At 45.3% G+C, this 15,231-nt stretch overlaps 1 protein-coding gene across 4 annotated transcripts in view; it reads right to left on the reverse strand.

Annotated features, from left to right (window-relative positions):
- PFKFB2 (6-phosphofructo-2-kinase/fructose-2,6-biphosphatase 2) overlaps window positions 1-15,231 on the reverse strand; it is a 28,022-nt gene that overhangs the window by 3,942 nt on the left and 8,849 nt on the right. For 2 of the 4 annotated variants that reach the window (XM_030813091.1, XM_030813089.1), the window contains exons 3-15: window positions 15,055-15,180; window positions 14,417-14,513; window positions 13,930-13,996; window positions 13,718-13,792; window positions 13,310-13,366; window positions 11,975-12,099; window positions 9,400-9,607; window positions 8,797-8,943; window positions 7,553-7,657; window positions 6,647-6,776; window positions 5,803-5,865; window positions 5,480-5,544; window positions 4,035-4,849 (exon numbers count right to left, since the gene is read on the reverse strand). In XM_030813091.1, the coding sequence (XP_030668951.1) occupies window positions 4,682-4,849; window positions 5,480-5,544; window positions 5,803-5,865; window positions 6,647-6,776; window positions 7,553-7,657; window positions 8,797-8,943; window positions 9,400-9,607; window positions 11,975-12,099; window positions 13,310-13,366; window positions 13,718-13,792; window positions 13,930-13,996; window positions 14,417-14,513; window positions 15,055-15,180 (1,433 nt within the window). In that variant the 3' untranslated portion in view covers window positions 4,035-4,681. Of the gene's footprint in view, window positions 1-4,034; window positions 4,850-5,479; window positions 5,545-5,802; window positions 5,866-6,646; window positions 6,777-7,552; window positions 7,658-8,796; window positions 8,944-9,399; window positions 9,608-11,974; window positions 12,100-13,309; window positions 13,367-13,717; window positions 13,793-13,929; window positions 13,997-14,416; window positions 14,514-15,054; window positions 15,181-15,231 lie in introns of those variants that run through there. The other 2 variants (XM_030813092.1, XM_030813093.1) reach the window with 2 other exon arrangements.

The raw sequence follows: 15,231 nt of genomic DNA on the forward strand, positions 1-15,231 counted from the left end.
ATAAGAAATATCTATTTAAAATCATAGTGTACAGAACTCCCCTATAAAGAAAACATGTGGAGTGCTTAATTCCTTTCTTTGTTAGACACATTTAATAGACAGAGAATTACCATAATGTACATACACTTCAATGGGTACAATCAGAAAGCAGGCAGACTGTCAGCTTACAGACCCCAGACCATTAGGCAACTCCCAGATTTTACTAGTCTATCAGTCAGCACACAGATACTACTAGAGTCTGTCAGTCAGTCAATACACAGACATTACTAGAGTCTGTCAGTCAGTCAATACACAGACACTACTAGAGTCTGTCAGTGACAAACAGATCCTACTAGAGTCAGTCAACACACAGATCCTACTAGTCTATCAGTTGGTCAACATATAGACTCTACTAGAGTCTGTCAGTCAGCACACAGACACTAAAGTCTGTCTGTCAGTCAGTCAGCACAGAGATCCAACTAGAGACAGTCTCCTGGACAGTATGGGTCTAAATTAAATCCCTGGACACGCTTCTGATATCTGTGTCACCTTCAGGGAAAGTCAATTCTACCCCACCAGTGTTGCAACCTGACTCAGTTGTTACATATTTTCGATAAGTCAAAATACATAGAAAAGCTGGGTAAATCTATCAAATTTCTTAACAGTGAACACAACATGGCTTCTGGGCTTGGCAAAGACAATGGAATGTGCATAAGATTACATAACCCAGATACAATCTTCTGATTACTGGATACTTTTTCCCTCGCCCATTGGCCACTCCAACCACCAATGAGTTTCTGTCAATTAAGATCTCCGACTCCCAAAAAAAAGGTAACATAGATGAATTTATTTCCAAACAGCTATATCATATGTTTCTTCAAAATGCCAGTGTCTCTGAAGACCAAATGTGGGTTGCAAAGAGGATTGCCCAGATACTCATATGGAATACTCACCCATTCAGTCTAGGGGTACAAATATATTGTGTCCTTAACTCCAACTTCTTCGGAAACAAACAAACAATAACAACAACAAAACACCAGAGGCAAAGATATAGGGCAGATCCCTAGCACAATGCAAGTTTTTAGAAGCTTTTCTTATTCTACTTTACAACTCAATGTAAAAATCATCCCTTTACCAAAACAAAACAACAATACAGATAAGAGCTAAATTCCAATTTAGGGATTAGGAGATAAGAAGAGAAGCAGGTTCTCTAAATCTGCTTTAGAATTCTCTTTCAAATCTGTCATAGACTTGAAGCAAGAATAAGAAAACAGAATAATTTCCCTTTCCCCACTTTAGACAAGTAAATTTAAAAAAAATTTTTTTAGAGGTGAGGTCTCACTATATTGCCCAGGCTGGTCTCAAGTGATTCTCCTGCCTCAGCCTCGCAAGTATCTGGGACTACAGGTATAAGCCACAGCAACCAGCTTATTCCAGTAGATTAAATGCTAATGTCTTTACCTATTTCTCACAAAACAAAACTTATAGCCTCAGCAGACAGTACTTTTAAGTCCATTTTTATTTTGTAGGACTTGTGATAGACACAATCATAGTAATGTATACAGACTACCAACATGCATTCAAGTAGGAAGACCAGGAGAGAAAAGATGAGAAGTAGAGATGAAACTTCTCTAAAATTTGGAGTAAGAGCTCTTTTCCATCCCACATTCTCCTGGCTTCTTCCTGCTGGACTTCTCTGAAGGGATCTTGCTTTAGAAACTAAAGGATGCTGAAGACCTTGCTTGCCAAATTCCTATTTCTCATGTCCTACCTGAGGATAAGACCACCTCAGCTCCTCTTCTGGAGAAAGCAAACTAGCACGGGGGAGAGTGGGGAAATAACAGCAGGCTGAGAGCCAGAATGAACATCCCAGTGACCTGTCTGTAACGCTGGGGTTAATGGCAGGTTAACACAATGCTAGCTTGTTAGAGAAGTCCCCTTTTGCTAAGAGTAGGTACAGTGTTAATCCAAAGTCTGTGGATCAAAGTGTTCCCTCTTCTCATTCATTAGTTCTGAATTACTCTCACCTCACAGCAGAAGAAAAGACTGAATGCCCATTTGGGCTACAGATGCCACCATCCAAGCAAATGTAGACAATGCAACCTTGTAAAAGTGCCAAACACACCTCCCCAACCATATCTCATTCTCACATTGGTGGTGGTGGGGGCATCCCCATCCCCCAATCCTTGTAGTCTCATAGCCATAGGACAACAGAAAAGTCAGGAGAAGCGATGTGATGGTGAACACTTCTAGACTCAGACTGTTGCTATATTGCAAATGTCCATTTGTTATAAATTACATGTCCTGTCTCTTAAAATAACCTTCCTCTGGGCAAGGACCTTTTCTTCCACTTCTGTGTATCTTTCCCCTATCCCTGCCCCCACCAGCCCAAAGCGCCACAAAGACACTAAGTACATGTTATGTAACCACTAAACAGGAATAGCAGGTTACTTAACATCTTGGACACAATTTTGAGAAGAATCTAGGTAAGCAACCTTTAGAAGCTGGCTATGGTATCCTACTTGGGACATATGAGTAAAGGACTCGGGGTCAGGAGTCAGTTGCCAGTGATGACAATCTTTATCATCCTGCAGGGTCTGCACCTCTCTCCAGGGTGCTTAAAATCCCCAGTTGCTATCTAGAGACAATTATTTAATTCAGTGATTTGTTCCACATCACTCAGCAATGTAAAGGGTTAAAGATGGGACTAGAACCTAGATTAACCCTCTAAAACACAGCAGCCTGCCTTCCAGGGGGTTATATCATTTAACATTATGATCTGCTCAAACATCAAACCCAAAGAACTGTCCTTTCAGGACTATGAGGAATTCAGAATTCCTAGGCTGGCACTTTTGTCTGAGGAACTACTATCCAGTATTTTTCCACCTAACTTCCTAAGGTGGAGTTCTTAACCAGGGCTATGAATCAGAATCATCCGGGAAGCTACTTAAATACATGCATGTCCAGACCCAGATCCCAGAGATTCTGAGTCAGTATTAAGCGTAAGGTGGACACAGGCATGTTTATGATTCAACAATTCTAAATGGGATTCTAAGGAATACTCCTGGATGAGAACCACGGCAAAAAGTCTTCCATTACCAAATGAAAATGCCCTTGGAAAATAGCTAACTCCTTCTTACTGGGTATCTCTAAAAGGCAAGTGGATAACTTTAAGGTGGGGAGTCACCTATCTCTTTTTAAAATCCCATGAGAACCCTCAACTTGCCTCTCAGAAAAACATACATATATTCGTACATTTTGCCTGCAAAATTGGGAAAGAGAATAAGCCACCACGGTCATCAAGGGGCTAAGAATTTCTTCCCTAAAGATTTTCTGTTTAACCCTACAAAGAAAATGAAATGACAGAAGTGAATAGAGAAATACAAACAGTTATGAGCTAGATCCCACAGGGTTCCAAGGACTTCTCTGGACATCAAGATGAGATAGTTTCTCCTTATGAACAAAAGAATACTCCAATGAGAGAGACTAAATTCATCATCAAGCTTTCCCACATTTGGGGAGAAAAATGCTCATGTAAAAACTATTTTGTTTTGATGTTTCTTTCTTCTTAAGGAGAGTGTGCTGAAACTATTCAAAAATAAGCAGTTTTAGTGAACTCTTCTCTGCTTCTTGCCTTGAGCAACTCAAACATCAGTGGTGACTCTTGAATCTAACTGCCCTTCTAAACAGCCCCAGAGGATACTGGCTTTGGCAGGAAAAGTTGCTGTGATTGGCAAAGAAACTGAGAGCCATGGGAGAAAAGATAGGACTGCTCTCTAAAAGCCCTGCAAGAGCTAGAGCCCACCCTACTCTCCTAAACCCCACTCTGCAGACCTCAAAAGACCCGGGCCTGACTCTAAATTAAAAATAAAAACCAAGACATTTCCCACATGCTCAGAGCCAGATTCCCCCAGGGCATCGAAGACTTAGGACTGTTTCTCATGAAAGGAGGCAAGAACTCTCACCCTATGTCTACTTGCAAGCTCCAGGATATTCTGTGGATGTTCTGTAGCCTGGGCAGGCCCTTGCAGGACCTGGCTGGAGAGGAAGGGAGAAAGGAAAGGAAAGACTCCTCCAGTCCAGATCCATTTAGACCCACTGCAGAAAGCATCAACTGGGCCAGACTTGTCTCTTGCCAATCACCCCTTCCTTCCTAGACAGACACCACAATGCCATGCATTACACCAGACAATCCAGAGGGGACATGAGAGTGGGGGAAGAAAGCAGTCAAGTAAGGAGTGTGAGGAAAACACACATTGAAGAGACGAAAGTGAAGGAAAAATAGACTTTTTGTCCCCCGACTGCTCACATGCCCTCCATCCCCCAACACTTCACCAACACGAGGACATTAGTGAAGACACCAGGGAACAGAGAGAAGATCCAAGAGTGTGGGGCATGCTCAGCACCAAGGGAGTGTATCTTTTTCTTCCTCCTCCAGATCACCCCATCTGAGAATCTGTCCTAAAAGACTCAATTTGCTAACTTGCCCCTGGGTGAAAAGATGTTTCAAACTGAAGAACAGCTTAAGTTGTCCTATAAACACATAACCTCATGTTCTGTGTTAAGATTAATGGTGAAGTGTCAGGGGTGGGGGTAGAGGGAGGAAGTTAATGACTCCTTGGTGATTAGTGACAAGGGCAGGAGGCCAGGGCTGGAGGGAAACACACAGTTACACCACCGGAATGCTGACTTGGGTCTTCGGCTAGTCGGCCCCTTCTTGCATGTCCTGGGCACGGAGAGGGCTGAGGGGCTTGAGGGGCCGGCTCCCAACACTGTAATTTCTTGGACGCCTTATTGTATTCGAACTGGACAGAGGCGTAAAGCTGTTCCTTCTCATCCTTACAGGGGTTTGGTTCTTGGGGAAGTTGTTCTGATTGGAAATGGAGTGACACCACACAAATGAAAGCCAAGCCAAAAGCTCACTCATACAGGTTAATAATGCGCTTGTAACCACAACAGCTTCCCTCACTCCTGCTCCTCTGCACACAGGGTCCCTCACAGGGCATGGCCCATGGCCTGGCCTCCTAGCATCAGGGAGCTAAAAGGGAGAAGCTCCTTGAGCATAACATTCCAAAGCAGGAAAAAGACCCAAAGAAAGGAAGGGGCTTATTGAAGACCACACAGATTACCAGGGACAGACCTAGGAATGAACCTACACCTCTTGACCCCCACCTTATAGGCTCCTCTGGACTCTGCTTTCTAAAGGGACACTTGGGGTTGGAGGGGGGTAGTAATTTGCATTTCACTTCAGCCAAACACTTCCCATATTTAATTGAATTTCCAGGAGCCAACATTCAAGGTTAAGACTCACGAAAGTGGTACTAATTTAAAAAAAATAATAATTCCAACATCAGTTTCAGATGTAGCAAACTACGTTGGACATAAGTTCTGAATCTGTTTCCCTTTTGTACATAAAAGAAACCCCAGACTCTCAATGTCAAAGCTTCAAAGACTCAAGGTGGCAAGGAAACTGGCGTGTTCATCATGGGAAAATACTTACAGTTGGCTTGTCACGGTGTGTGTTCACAGCCTCCACGTTAAGTTTAATTGTTTCCACTTTGCACCCTGAGAAAACAGAGGAAAGAGAGGACTTAAAGAAAAAGGTTCAATGGAAAATTCCTTAGTTATGGGAAAGTATACCACAAAGGAATGTACACATTCTGCAATACACACAGTCATGCATACATCCCTTTCAAAACAGAAGGCACTGATGGAGCTTCCCTGATATACAGAGATAATGAAGCTGAACTCTAGACAAACTTCAGAGAAAATTCTGACCTTCCTCAATTCCCAGCTCCCGCCAGCCCCTATGTGCATAGTTACCGTAGGCCACAGGAGTAAGTTTGAAGATGGTGTGGAGAGGGCATCTCAAGTATGGCAGCTCATCTGAAAACAGAAAGACCAGGTGAGGGAAGTCTCTTAGTATTATGGAGTAAGGTCAAGTTAGTGGAAGAAAGAATCTACAGAGCTCATAATGAGTTTCCCTTACTCTGACCACCTCTTAGAGTTGTACAACTTCTCCCTTAAACCCCAGACCACAAAGCCACCCAACCTTCTGAGTGGCTAAGGAAGGAAATAAGGCCATCTTAGATCCTTCCATGCAGGCAAAAACAGGAAGAAGTACTGTAGCCAGAGAGCCCAATGGAAGGGGGTCACGTGGGTACAGCAAAGGCCAATAAGGTCTGACCACAACAGCTTCCCAGCAGCTCAGGATGCTACGCTCAGCGTCCACAATGCAGATTTCCCAGGAGCTCCTGAAGATCGGGAAGGGAAGTATGGAAGAAGGCAACGGCACCTTCTTACTGCCCTTACCCAGAAACAACTGCTGCTCCTAAAATACCACCCTCCTAGTAGGCAGCGTGGCAGGCTGGGAATATTCAACCACTGTCCCGATGCTGCCAGCAGTGTCAGCGTGACACTGGCCCTTGAGCCAGGCAGGATCAAGGAGCACCAGCAGCAGCCACTCTCCATTGGAAGCTTTCGTAGCCACAGAGTGAACTCAGCAAGTCATTGGCTCAGTGGCTGCTGGGAGCCCCACACTGCTGTCTGGAGAAAGTACTCCAATTTGAGCGGAGACAGGGAGGTCTGTTTCCCAGGAATCCTGGTGCCACTGCAAGTCCAGCCCTCTCCCGCTGGATGTGTCTCCCAGCCCCTCCCTCAAAGGCACCTGCGCCCTTATCCAAGAAGTAGGCCAGGAGACAGCGCATGACAGCCTGGTGGGAGATGACGAGGACATTGCCCTGACGTTCCAGCTCCATGATGACAGGCTCCAGCCGCTGCACCAGGTCCTGGTATGACTGTGGAGGGAAATGGGGCAGGCTGGCAGGAGCCCAGGTGCAAGCTGGCAGCCGCCCAGGTGCAAGCTGGCAGCCAAGTCAGTGGCTGGACCTTGGAGACTAAGGGCCACTTCTTCTTTCTCAGCTGTCTTTCCTCCTGGAGGCTCAGTGAGTTTATATCACCTGCTAACTGCCCCCAGCCCTGGCATCTCTTGAGAAAACTCAGATCTTTCAAAAGCAATATTTAGACCAAGAAAACTACAGGTTAAGAAGAGGAAGTGTGACTTCAACCTGTGTATATGTGCTTTTTCTTCCCACAGATTAATACAGGCAGTGAGACAACAAGAGACAACTAGGGGTTTCCTGTACCTCTGCCATTCAGTTTTATTTACTTTTGCCTCACACATCCCTAGAGTATGGAAGCCACTTAGACAAGGAAATAGCCTAAAACACTCAAGATGATAGGGAAATAATTCCTATCCCATATATTTACTTGGTGACTCCACTTACTTATGTGGGGGTGGGATTCAGAGAGTACAAGGAAAAAAAGAAGTAAAAATGATTGTGTTGATTCTAAAACACACTGAACAGATGATGCCTTGTCACCCTTATCCCTGGGAATCTTAACAATTAATGAGGCATTCGATTGTCTAAGCTGAATGAAACCAAAATGACCCAATGGAAGGAAGATAAATGATGCCTAGACCCTCCAAATCACATTCAATCCTTCCCCCAAATTAAAGCTAAACCCTCAGCAAGGGTCTAGGCAGTCACTTTATATGACAGGGGCGTCTTACCTCCCCACCAGGATATCGATACAGATACTTCTCTTGATCTCGAAGTGCAAACTCTTCTGGGTACCGTTTCTCAATCTCTGCATAGGTCATCTCTTCACACACACCCTGCAAAAAGCCACTTGAAGCTGGCTTGAAGAGATAGACTGTACCACACCTGCCCCATTACAAATAAGGAAGATGACATCGAACAATGCTAGTTTCTTAGTACCTGCCAGGCACTGTGCTGGGTCCTTTCATGTATTGCAGCTGCCTGTGACCAGAGTGTCACAGAGTGTCTGTGACTCACCAGGTGAGGACCACTGCAGAAAGGAGGCAACTTCTCTAGCTCAAGCTACCACATTCTCCTACTACTGGGGGGAACTTACAGGTCAAGAAAGTCAAGAGGCTAAAAGGAACAGGAAGCAGAGAAGGAGGGAAACCAAAGGGACTGGAGACCTTGCATGAAAAATAAAAGGGTAGAAGGAAGGAAAGAAAAAGAAATGTCGGCCGGGCGCGGTGGCTCATGCCTGTAATCCCAACACTTTGGGTGGCTGCGGCAGGTGGATCACAAGGTCAGGAGTTCAAGACCAGCCTGGCCAAGATGGTGAAACCCCATCTCCCCTAAAACTACAAAAATTAGCCAGGTGTGGTGGCGGGTGCCTATAATCCCAGCTACTCGGGAGGCTGAGGCAGAGAATTGCTTGAACCCGGGAGGCAGAGGTTGCAGTGAGCCAAGATCGCACCACTGTACTCCAGCCTGGGCCACAGAGCGAGACTCCATCTCACAAAAAAACAAACAAAAACAAACAAACAAACAAAAAGAAATGTCTATTTTTGTGCTCAAGAAGAGAGAAAGCCAAGAGAAATTTTGGGAAAATCTTTTCTTGAATAGCTGACCAAATGATCTAAGCAGAAAGCAAAGAAGTGGGTTGTTAGCTATTTATTTTTCCCAGGAGGCAAACATACAAAGGAACAAAATGAGTCCTTGTTAGCCCTACTTTCCCCAGGTGCCAGAAAGGCTGGCTCAAAAATTGGTTTGGGTCCCATGATTGGCACAGGTACTGAATCAGGCAGGAAACCCCTGATTAGGGGTGCAATTGTCCTCCCTGAGCCCCCGAGCTGGCCATAGAGTCAGCTTCCTCAGAGTTTTTACTTGCTGGTTCTAGTTTCCTAGATAAAACTGTCTAAATAGTGACTTCTGAGAGTTCCTGCCTGAATACGAGACTCTTGTTGGCTTTTCTGGGCCTTCAGAGCTTCCTACTCACAGCATCAATCTCATTCAGAATCTTCCACTGCTCATAGGGCACCCCGAGAGATTCAGCAGTCTGTATGGTCCTCTTCAACTGGCTTGTCCACACTTTGAGGTCTGTTATTTCCTGTTCCTCCAGAAATTTCCTTAGAGCTTGGGCAAACTGGGGTTTAAAAATGAAAATTAAAGGTAAAAAGAAAACACACAGACACACACACACACACACACGCTCAACACACACACACACAAAGCCTGCTAACTTGGCCTGTAATGGACAATGTGCATAGCCATGGTCAAAATCCATAAGGTGCTACATAGTTAATATAAACCCGAAAGGAAATGAACTTTAACTGGAGCACCCTGTACATTGCTAAGTACACAAGTTGTGCCCAGTGAATATCTGATGGTTGAATGATCACAGCAGAAATGGGTCCAAGTTATCTACACTTCAATACGGAGCTAGACGCGGTGAGCAAGAACACACCTTGAGCACTTGCCTGACTATGAAACCACAGCCTACGTCCAAATGGGATTTAAGTAAGGAGATAAAAGAGATGACCTCAGCCATGCCCTTCTAACTCTAAGCCTAGAAAATCCAGTGTGCTGACTAATTACTCACCTGCTTTCCCCGCACCGAGAGGCCAGAGTCACCCCCAATCTTCCCCAAGAGATTGAACTCGCTTTCTCCATGCCGGCAAAGGTAAATGGTGCGAGGCTGGACGTGGATATTCATGAGGTAGTAGACTATCTTGCTCTGGATGTAGTCCTGGACTCTGTTGACTAAAAATCGCTGGCCCACGTTTATCACCTTGATGAAAGAAAGATCCCTGGGACAGGAACGGAAAAAAAAAATTCCCTGGGTAAGAAAATCTGAGAATAAGAATCAGAGGAAAAAGGATTTCTATAGGGACTTGCAGGTTCACAGCTGGTCTTCCTCCCCTCCTCTGTCACACCCACGTTTATGGAACCCAATGGTAGGAGATTAATTACTCCTTAAAACCAAGATGAAGTACAATTTCCTGAACTTCTAGTAAGTTCGTACCATTTCCTCAGTGCCTGTAGTGTGACATGTAATGTAGATAAATATGATAAACAGAATTCAGGCTTCCCATCAGGGGCTAGACTAGGTGACCTGAAGATTTTGCTAAGCCCAAAATTTGGTGAGAAGAATACGCCCCTTTTGAGGCAGTTAAGACCTGGCCAGAATATGGCATGACGAGCAATGAGGGGAAGGGAAGAGGCAGCAGAAGCACAGACAGAAATGTCTATACACTCCCTGCATCTACCTAATCACACTTCTCTCAAAGACACTTTCAGACATTGCTTGCTTTGAAGCCAACATGAGATTGTTCTCTTTATAAAAGTCATAAGTGTGGCTGGACGCGGTGGCTCATTCCTGTAATCCTAGCACTTTGGGAGGCCAAGGCAGGTGGATCAGGAGATCAGGAGTTTGAGAGCAGCCTGGCCAACATGGCGAAACCTCATCTCTACTAAAAATACAAAAATTAGCCAGGCATGGTGGCGGGTGCCTGTAATCCCAGCTACTCAGGAGGCTGAGGCAGGAGAATTGCTTGAACCCAGGAAGGGGGAGGTTGCAGTGAGCCGAGATCACGCCACTGCACTCCAGCCTGGGCAACAAGAGCGAGAGACTCCATCTCAAAAAAAAAGTCATAAGTGCTTATTTTAAACCAAAAAATCAGGAAAAAATGATGGAAGGATGCAAATCATGCATCACCCTACTACCAGAGATAACATATACAAACATACACATGTATATATATGCAGATCTTCTGTATGTTTTTCTAGGTGGGACTTTGTTCCAACTGAAGAATACTTTTATGCATATCTAGAGGTGGTTTTCAGCCTCTGAATTAAGGGGATTCTGGGAAACCCACTTGAAGGAACTGAACGGCTCAAAACATTAAACAGACCACTGTATTAAGTGTGCCATGCACATTAAATGTGCCATTTGCTTGGCTGCAGGTCTGTATTATACGAATAGAGCTGCTAACTGCCCTGAATGCATGCTCTTTCATGAGGCCACATTCTTGCAGATTTCCATGTGTCCACCATCTTTCTTCAACATGGACTTGGTTTTGTTATGGCTCATATACCTCACACATGACAAGTTAATCTATAGTCTATACCATACTGCCAACAAATGCTTCCATAGTAACGACTGCTGGCATTGATCAGACATTTCTCTGAGTCAGGCATGTTCTTGAGGGCTTTGCATGTTATATATAGAGAGAGAGAGATAGAGAGATAGATATAAAAAATATGCAATACATAATATATATAATGTGTTATGCTATAATATGCATGATATACACACAAGCATTAATATATGTAAAATATCATATAATATATATAAACTTTAAAAACTGATGACACAACTCCAAAGGGTATCCTAGAACACCCCCATTCAGATATGGAGCAGTGATTCTCAACCAGGGATGACTGTGTCCCCCGGGGAACATCTGCCATGTCTGGAGACATTTTGGTTGTCACAGCTTGGAGGTGTTACTGGCATCTAGTGGGCAAAGGCCAGGGAAGCCGCTAAACATCCTACAATGCACAGGACAGCTCCTACAACAAAGAATTACCCAGTTCAAAGTGCCAATAATACTGAGATTGAGGAAATCATGCACTAGAGACTAGAGAGAAAAAAAATTGATGATAAAAAACACTTCCGGCCAGGCACAGTGACTCACACCTGTAATCCCAGCACTTTGGGAGGCCGAGGCGGGTGGATCACTTGAGCTCAGCAGTTCAAGACCAGCCTGGCCAACATGGGGAAACTCTATCTTTACTACAAATAAAAAAAAAAAAAAAACAGCCGGGTATGGTGGTGCACACCTGTGGTCTCAGCTACTCAGGAGGCTGAGGTGGGAGGATCACCTGAGCCCAGGGGGCAGCAGTTGCAGTGGGCCCTGATTTTGCCACTGCACTCCAGCCTGGGTGACAGAGCGAGACCCTGTCTCAAAGCAAAACAAAAAACAAATCACTTCAATTTTTCATGTACAAGATGCAATCCACATAAAAGCCACAAATCCATACCTTATTTCTCTGGGATGATGTTAACAATATAGGTCTAGATTATCAGAAGGGAGTTAGAGAACTCAGGGAGAAAGGTTATTTTCCCAGATGAGACCTTTGCCTTGGGCCCTTCAAACCATGGCCTTAAACCTTACTTGTCATAGTTGTCTGGGTCAAGAGGTCGGTAGGTAACTTTGTAGCACTCAATTCTCTTCAGGAAGTCCTCCATCACGTTCTCTCTGTTCCTTTCAGGGTAGTCAGGGCTCGACACCTTAACCTCCTGAAATCATAGGAACAGTAAAGGCCTCATCAGAGGTCTGCCCTTAACAGTCCTCCTACAAATAGCCACTGCTAAAAAAAAGAAAAAGAAGTCCATAAAAGTCGCCTTTCACTGGAACATTGGCACTCCACTCATTGAGTACCCCCCCCCGCCCCGCCCCGCCCCATCCTGTGACCCTGGCAACCAAAAAAGTTAAGACAACTGGGGAGTCATGTGCCTGCACTTGGCTGAAGGACAGAGGCAGTCACGCAGCCAAAGCTGCTCCTGGGCCCCAATCCCTTTATGTACTTTCCTGAGAAAACAGAACAGGCTCCAATGTTTCCCTATTACCACTCAGAATAGGGTGCATGACCCCAGTGCCTGACTTGGGACCAGATGCCTCTTCCTCAGATGATCCCAAGTTCCTATGGCTGGGAGAGCACCTGCATAAGACCATGTACAGATATCTACTCGGTCCAGCAGAGCACAACTCATCCAATGGGGACTGGCTTACACTGTGACTCCACAGGGAATAAGGAGCTCAATGTATAGAACACTGACTGGAACACTGGACAATTGCTGGGGAGATAACCTTCCTGTAGGTGAGTCCTGAAATGAAGAGTCTGATCTATTCTTTTTTTTTTTTGAGACAGGTTCTCACTCTGTTACCAAGACTGGACTGCAGTGGTACAATCATGGCTCACTGCAGCCTCGATCTCCCATGACACGTTCTCACTCTCACCAAGACTGGACTGCAGTGGCACAATCACGGCTCACTGTGGTCTCAACCTCCCAGGCTAAGGTGATCCTCCTGGGCTCAAACAATCCACTTGCCTCGCCCTCCCAAAGTGCTGAGACTACAGGCATGAGCCACCGCGCCCAGCTGATCTATTCCAATATCTAGGTCTCAGCATCCAGATAATACCCAGAGCACAGGGTCAAGAATCCTACAACCTAAACCCTGGTTTCAATTCAACAGCTAATTCTTACTTGATTCCTTAAGGCCTCAGTTTCCTCTCCCAAGAGAAGAGTGTAGAAGTACCAGATGGTGCTCTGGCAGATAGAAAAGATCTCTTTGTGATGTTAAACGTGTCTGTTTCTCTCTTTCATTATGCAAAACACCCCTCCCCAACAACACACACACATGCGCACACACACACACACACACACACACCACAATACACACAGCACAAAAGGTGAAGAGGAGATGATATGTAGGGGTGTCACCAACCAGAATATTGGCAGCAATGACATCAGGATCATCACAGACAGATTCCACAAAGAATACCTGGCCATGGAGAGAAGGCAGTGATGAACAAGTCAAAAATGCCAGGCTGTTAATTAAGAGCACATGCTCATCTACCCCACCCAGCCACCACATCTCCCAGGATTTTCTTCACGAAAGTGGCCCTCAAGTCCTCCTTATAGCTCTTACCACAGCCCCTGGGCCTCAAACATACAGGCTAAAGGTCTGAGAAAGGACCTGAATGAAAACCCTCAAGGACTGGGGGAATGCTCTGAGAGAAGAGATTCAGCTATCCCATCCTGTCCTCACCCACTAGAGTCAGAGACCCATGCCCGTAGCCTGACTCCCCACCTCTACTCATCCCTTTTCCTCCAGCATGGAGTCAGATCCTACCTTGAAGGAATTCTGTTCAGCAAAGTTCAAAATCATGTCCCTCCTCTCCCGGGTTGTATTGGTGGCATCAAACACCTGTGAAGAAAGCACACAAGGTAAATTAGCAGTAACAGAGAAATGGAACCCCACTAGGGCAGACTCAAGGTGGGGCTGGGTAGCCAGGCTGTTGCAAGGGTGGGGACCAGAAAGAAGCAGCAGCAGATAAAGCTTACCGCAATCTGACCATTCTCCTCAGTGAGATACGCCTTAACATCTTCCAGCGCCACCAGAGCACACTGTCTGCCATGAGAGTAAATGAAACCAGCAAGGAGAGCTAAGCTCACAGTCAGAGACACAAACATTCGGGTGGCTGCAGGAGTCACATCCCTGCCCACTTAGTTTCCCACTGTTCAAAACCTTTCTCTAACTAGATCTTTCAACTTTCTCACTGAGGGTTTTCACACCATCCTATAACCCCTTCCTGCCCCTGCCCCAATGCACAGATCTTAGCCCTCTTTAGACTTCTCCTACAAGCATACAGGTATCACCCTGAGCCCTGTTCTTCTGACCACCCAAGCCCAAGGTCACTTGCCCATCAGATAACTTCCATTTAACTTCCCCATAAGATATTTACTGAGATGAAACCAAGCCCTGTCACACCAAGTCTCACGATGGCCAAGAAAGAGTTGACCTGGAGATCAGGCCTTAAACAAGACTCACTTGCGGATCTTCATGGCCTCCTCGTTGTCATGCCGAAAGAAGTCGTAGGACTTATAGGACTTGACTGCTTCACGCCGATACACCCCAAGATTAAACACTGTAGAAGACACCCAAATCCTTCAGCAGCAAAATAATATGATGGCCCCACCAAATGGGACTTGTTTCTTGGCCTAATGTCGGAGTGACCAAGGGGATGAAAAAAGCAGCAGCATGGTAGGTTGGGAACAATATCAGATTAAGAGTCAAAAGAGGTGGGTTCAAGTCCTGACTTTCTAGACCTTGGACAAGTCTTAAGCTGTCTGAGGTTTCAATTTCCTCAGCCACTCTGTCTATTTTACAGAGACACTGCTAGGGTTATATAAGATGATGTCCATGTAAGGCTTCTGAAAAGGTACAGCCCTATGCTCATCTAGATCTTAACAGTCCTATCAAAGGCATTCCCTCAAAACTAGGCCAATCCACCCACGCCAGGAGGAGACAAGTCTGGGAATAGAGAATAACTCCAGTAAACCAGAAAGCAACTGCTATTTCTGCCAGAAGCACCCTATAGCATTGATGCCAGGAAGAGTAAGTCTCCCAGAGACCTGTGAGGCCCAGGAACTAATAATTTTCTTTCCTAGGGAATAAGCCACACTTACCTTTGGTGGGGACTCCAATCCAGTTGAGGTAGCGTGTTAGTTTCTTGGACACGTAGGTTTTACCCCGGGCTGGCAAACCAATCATAACGATCAGAGTCGGGGAGTTGGTCATGTAGGAGGCCCATGCTAGAAGGAAATGAAACAAAATAAAACGAAATGACTAGGGTACTAGTAAGG

Source organism: Nomascus leucogenys, chromosome 5 (assembly GCF_006542625.1).
Source record: "Nomascus leucogenys isolate Asia chromosome 5, Asia_NLE_v1, whole genome shotgun sequence".
Classification (NCBI taxonomy): Eukaryota; Metazoa; Chordata; class Mammalia; order Primates; family Hylobatidae; genus Nomascus; species Nomascus leucogenys.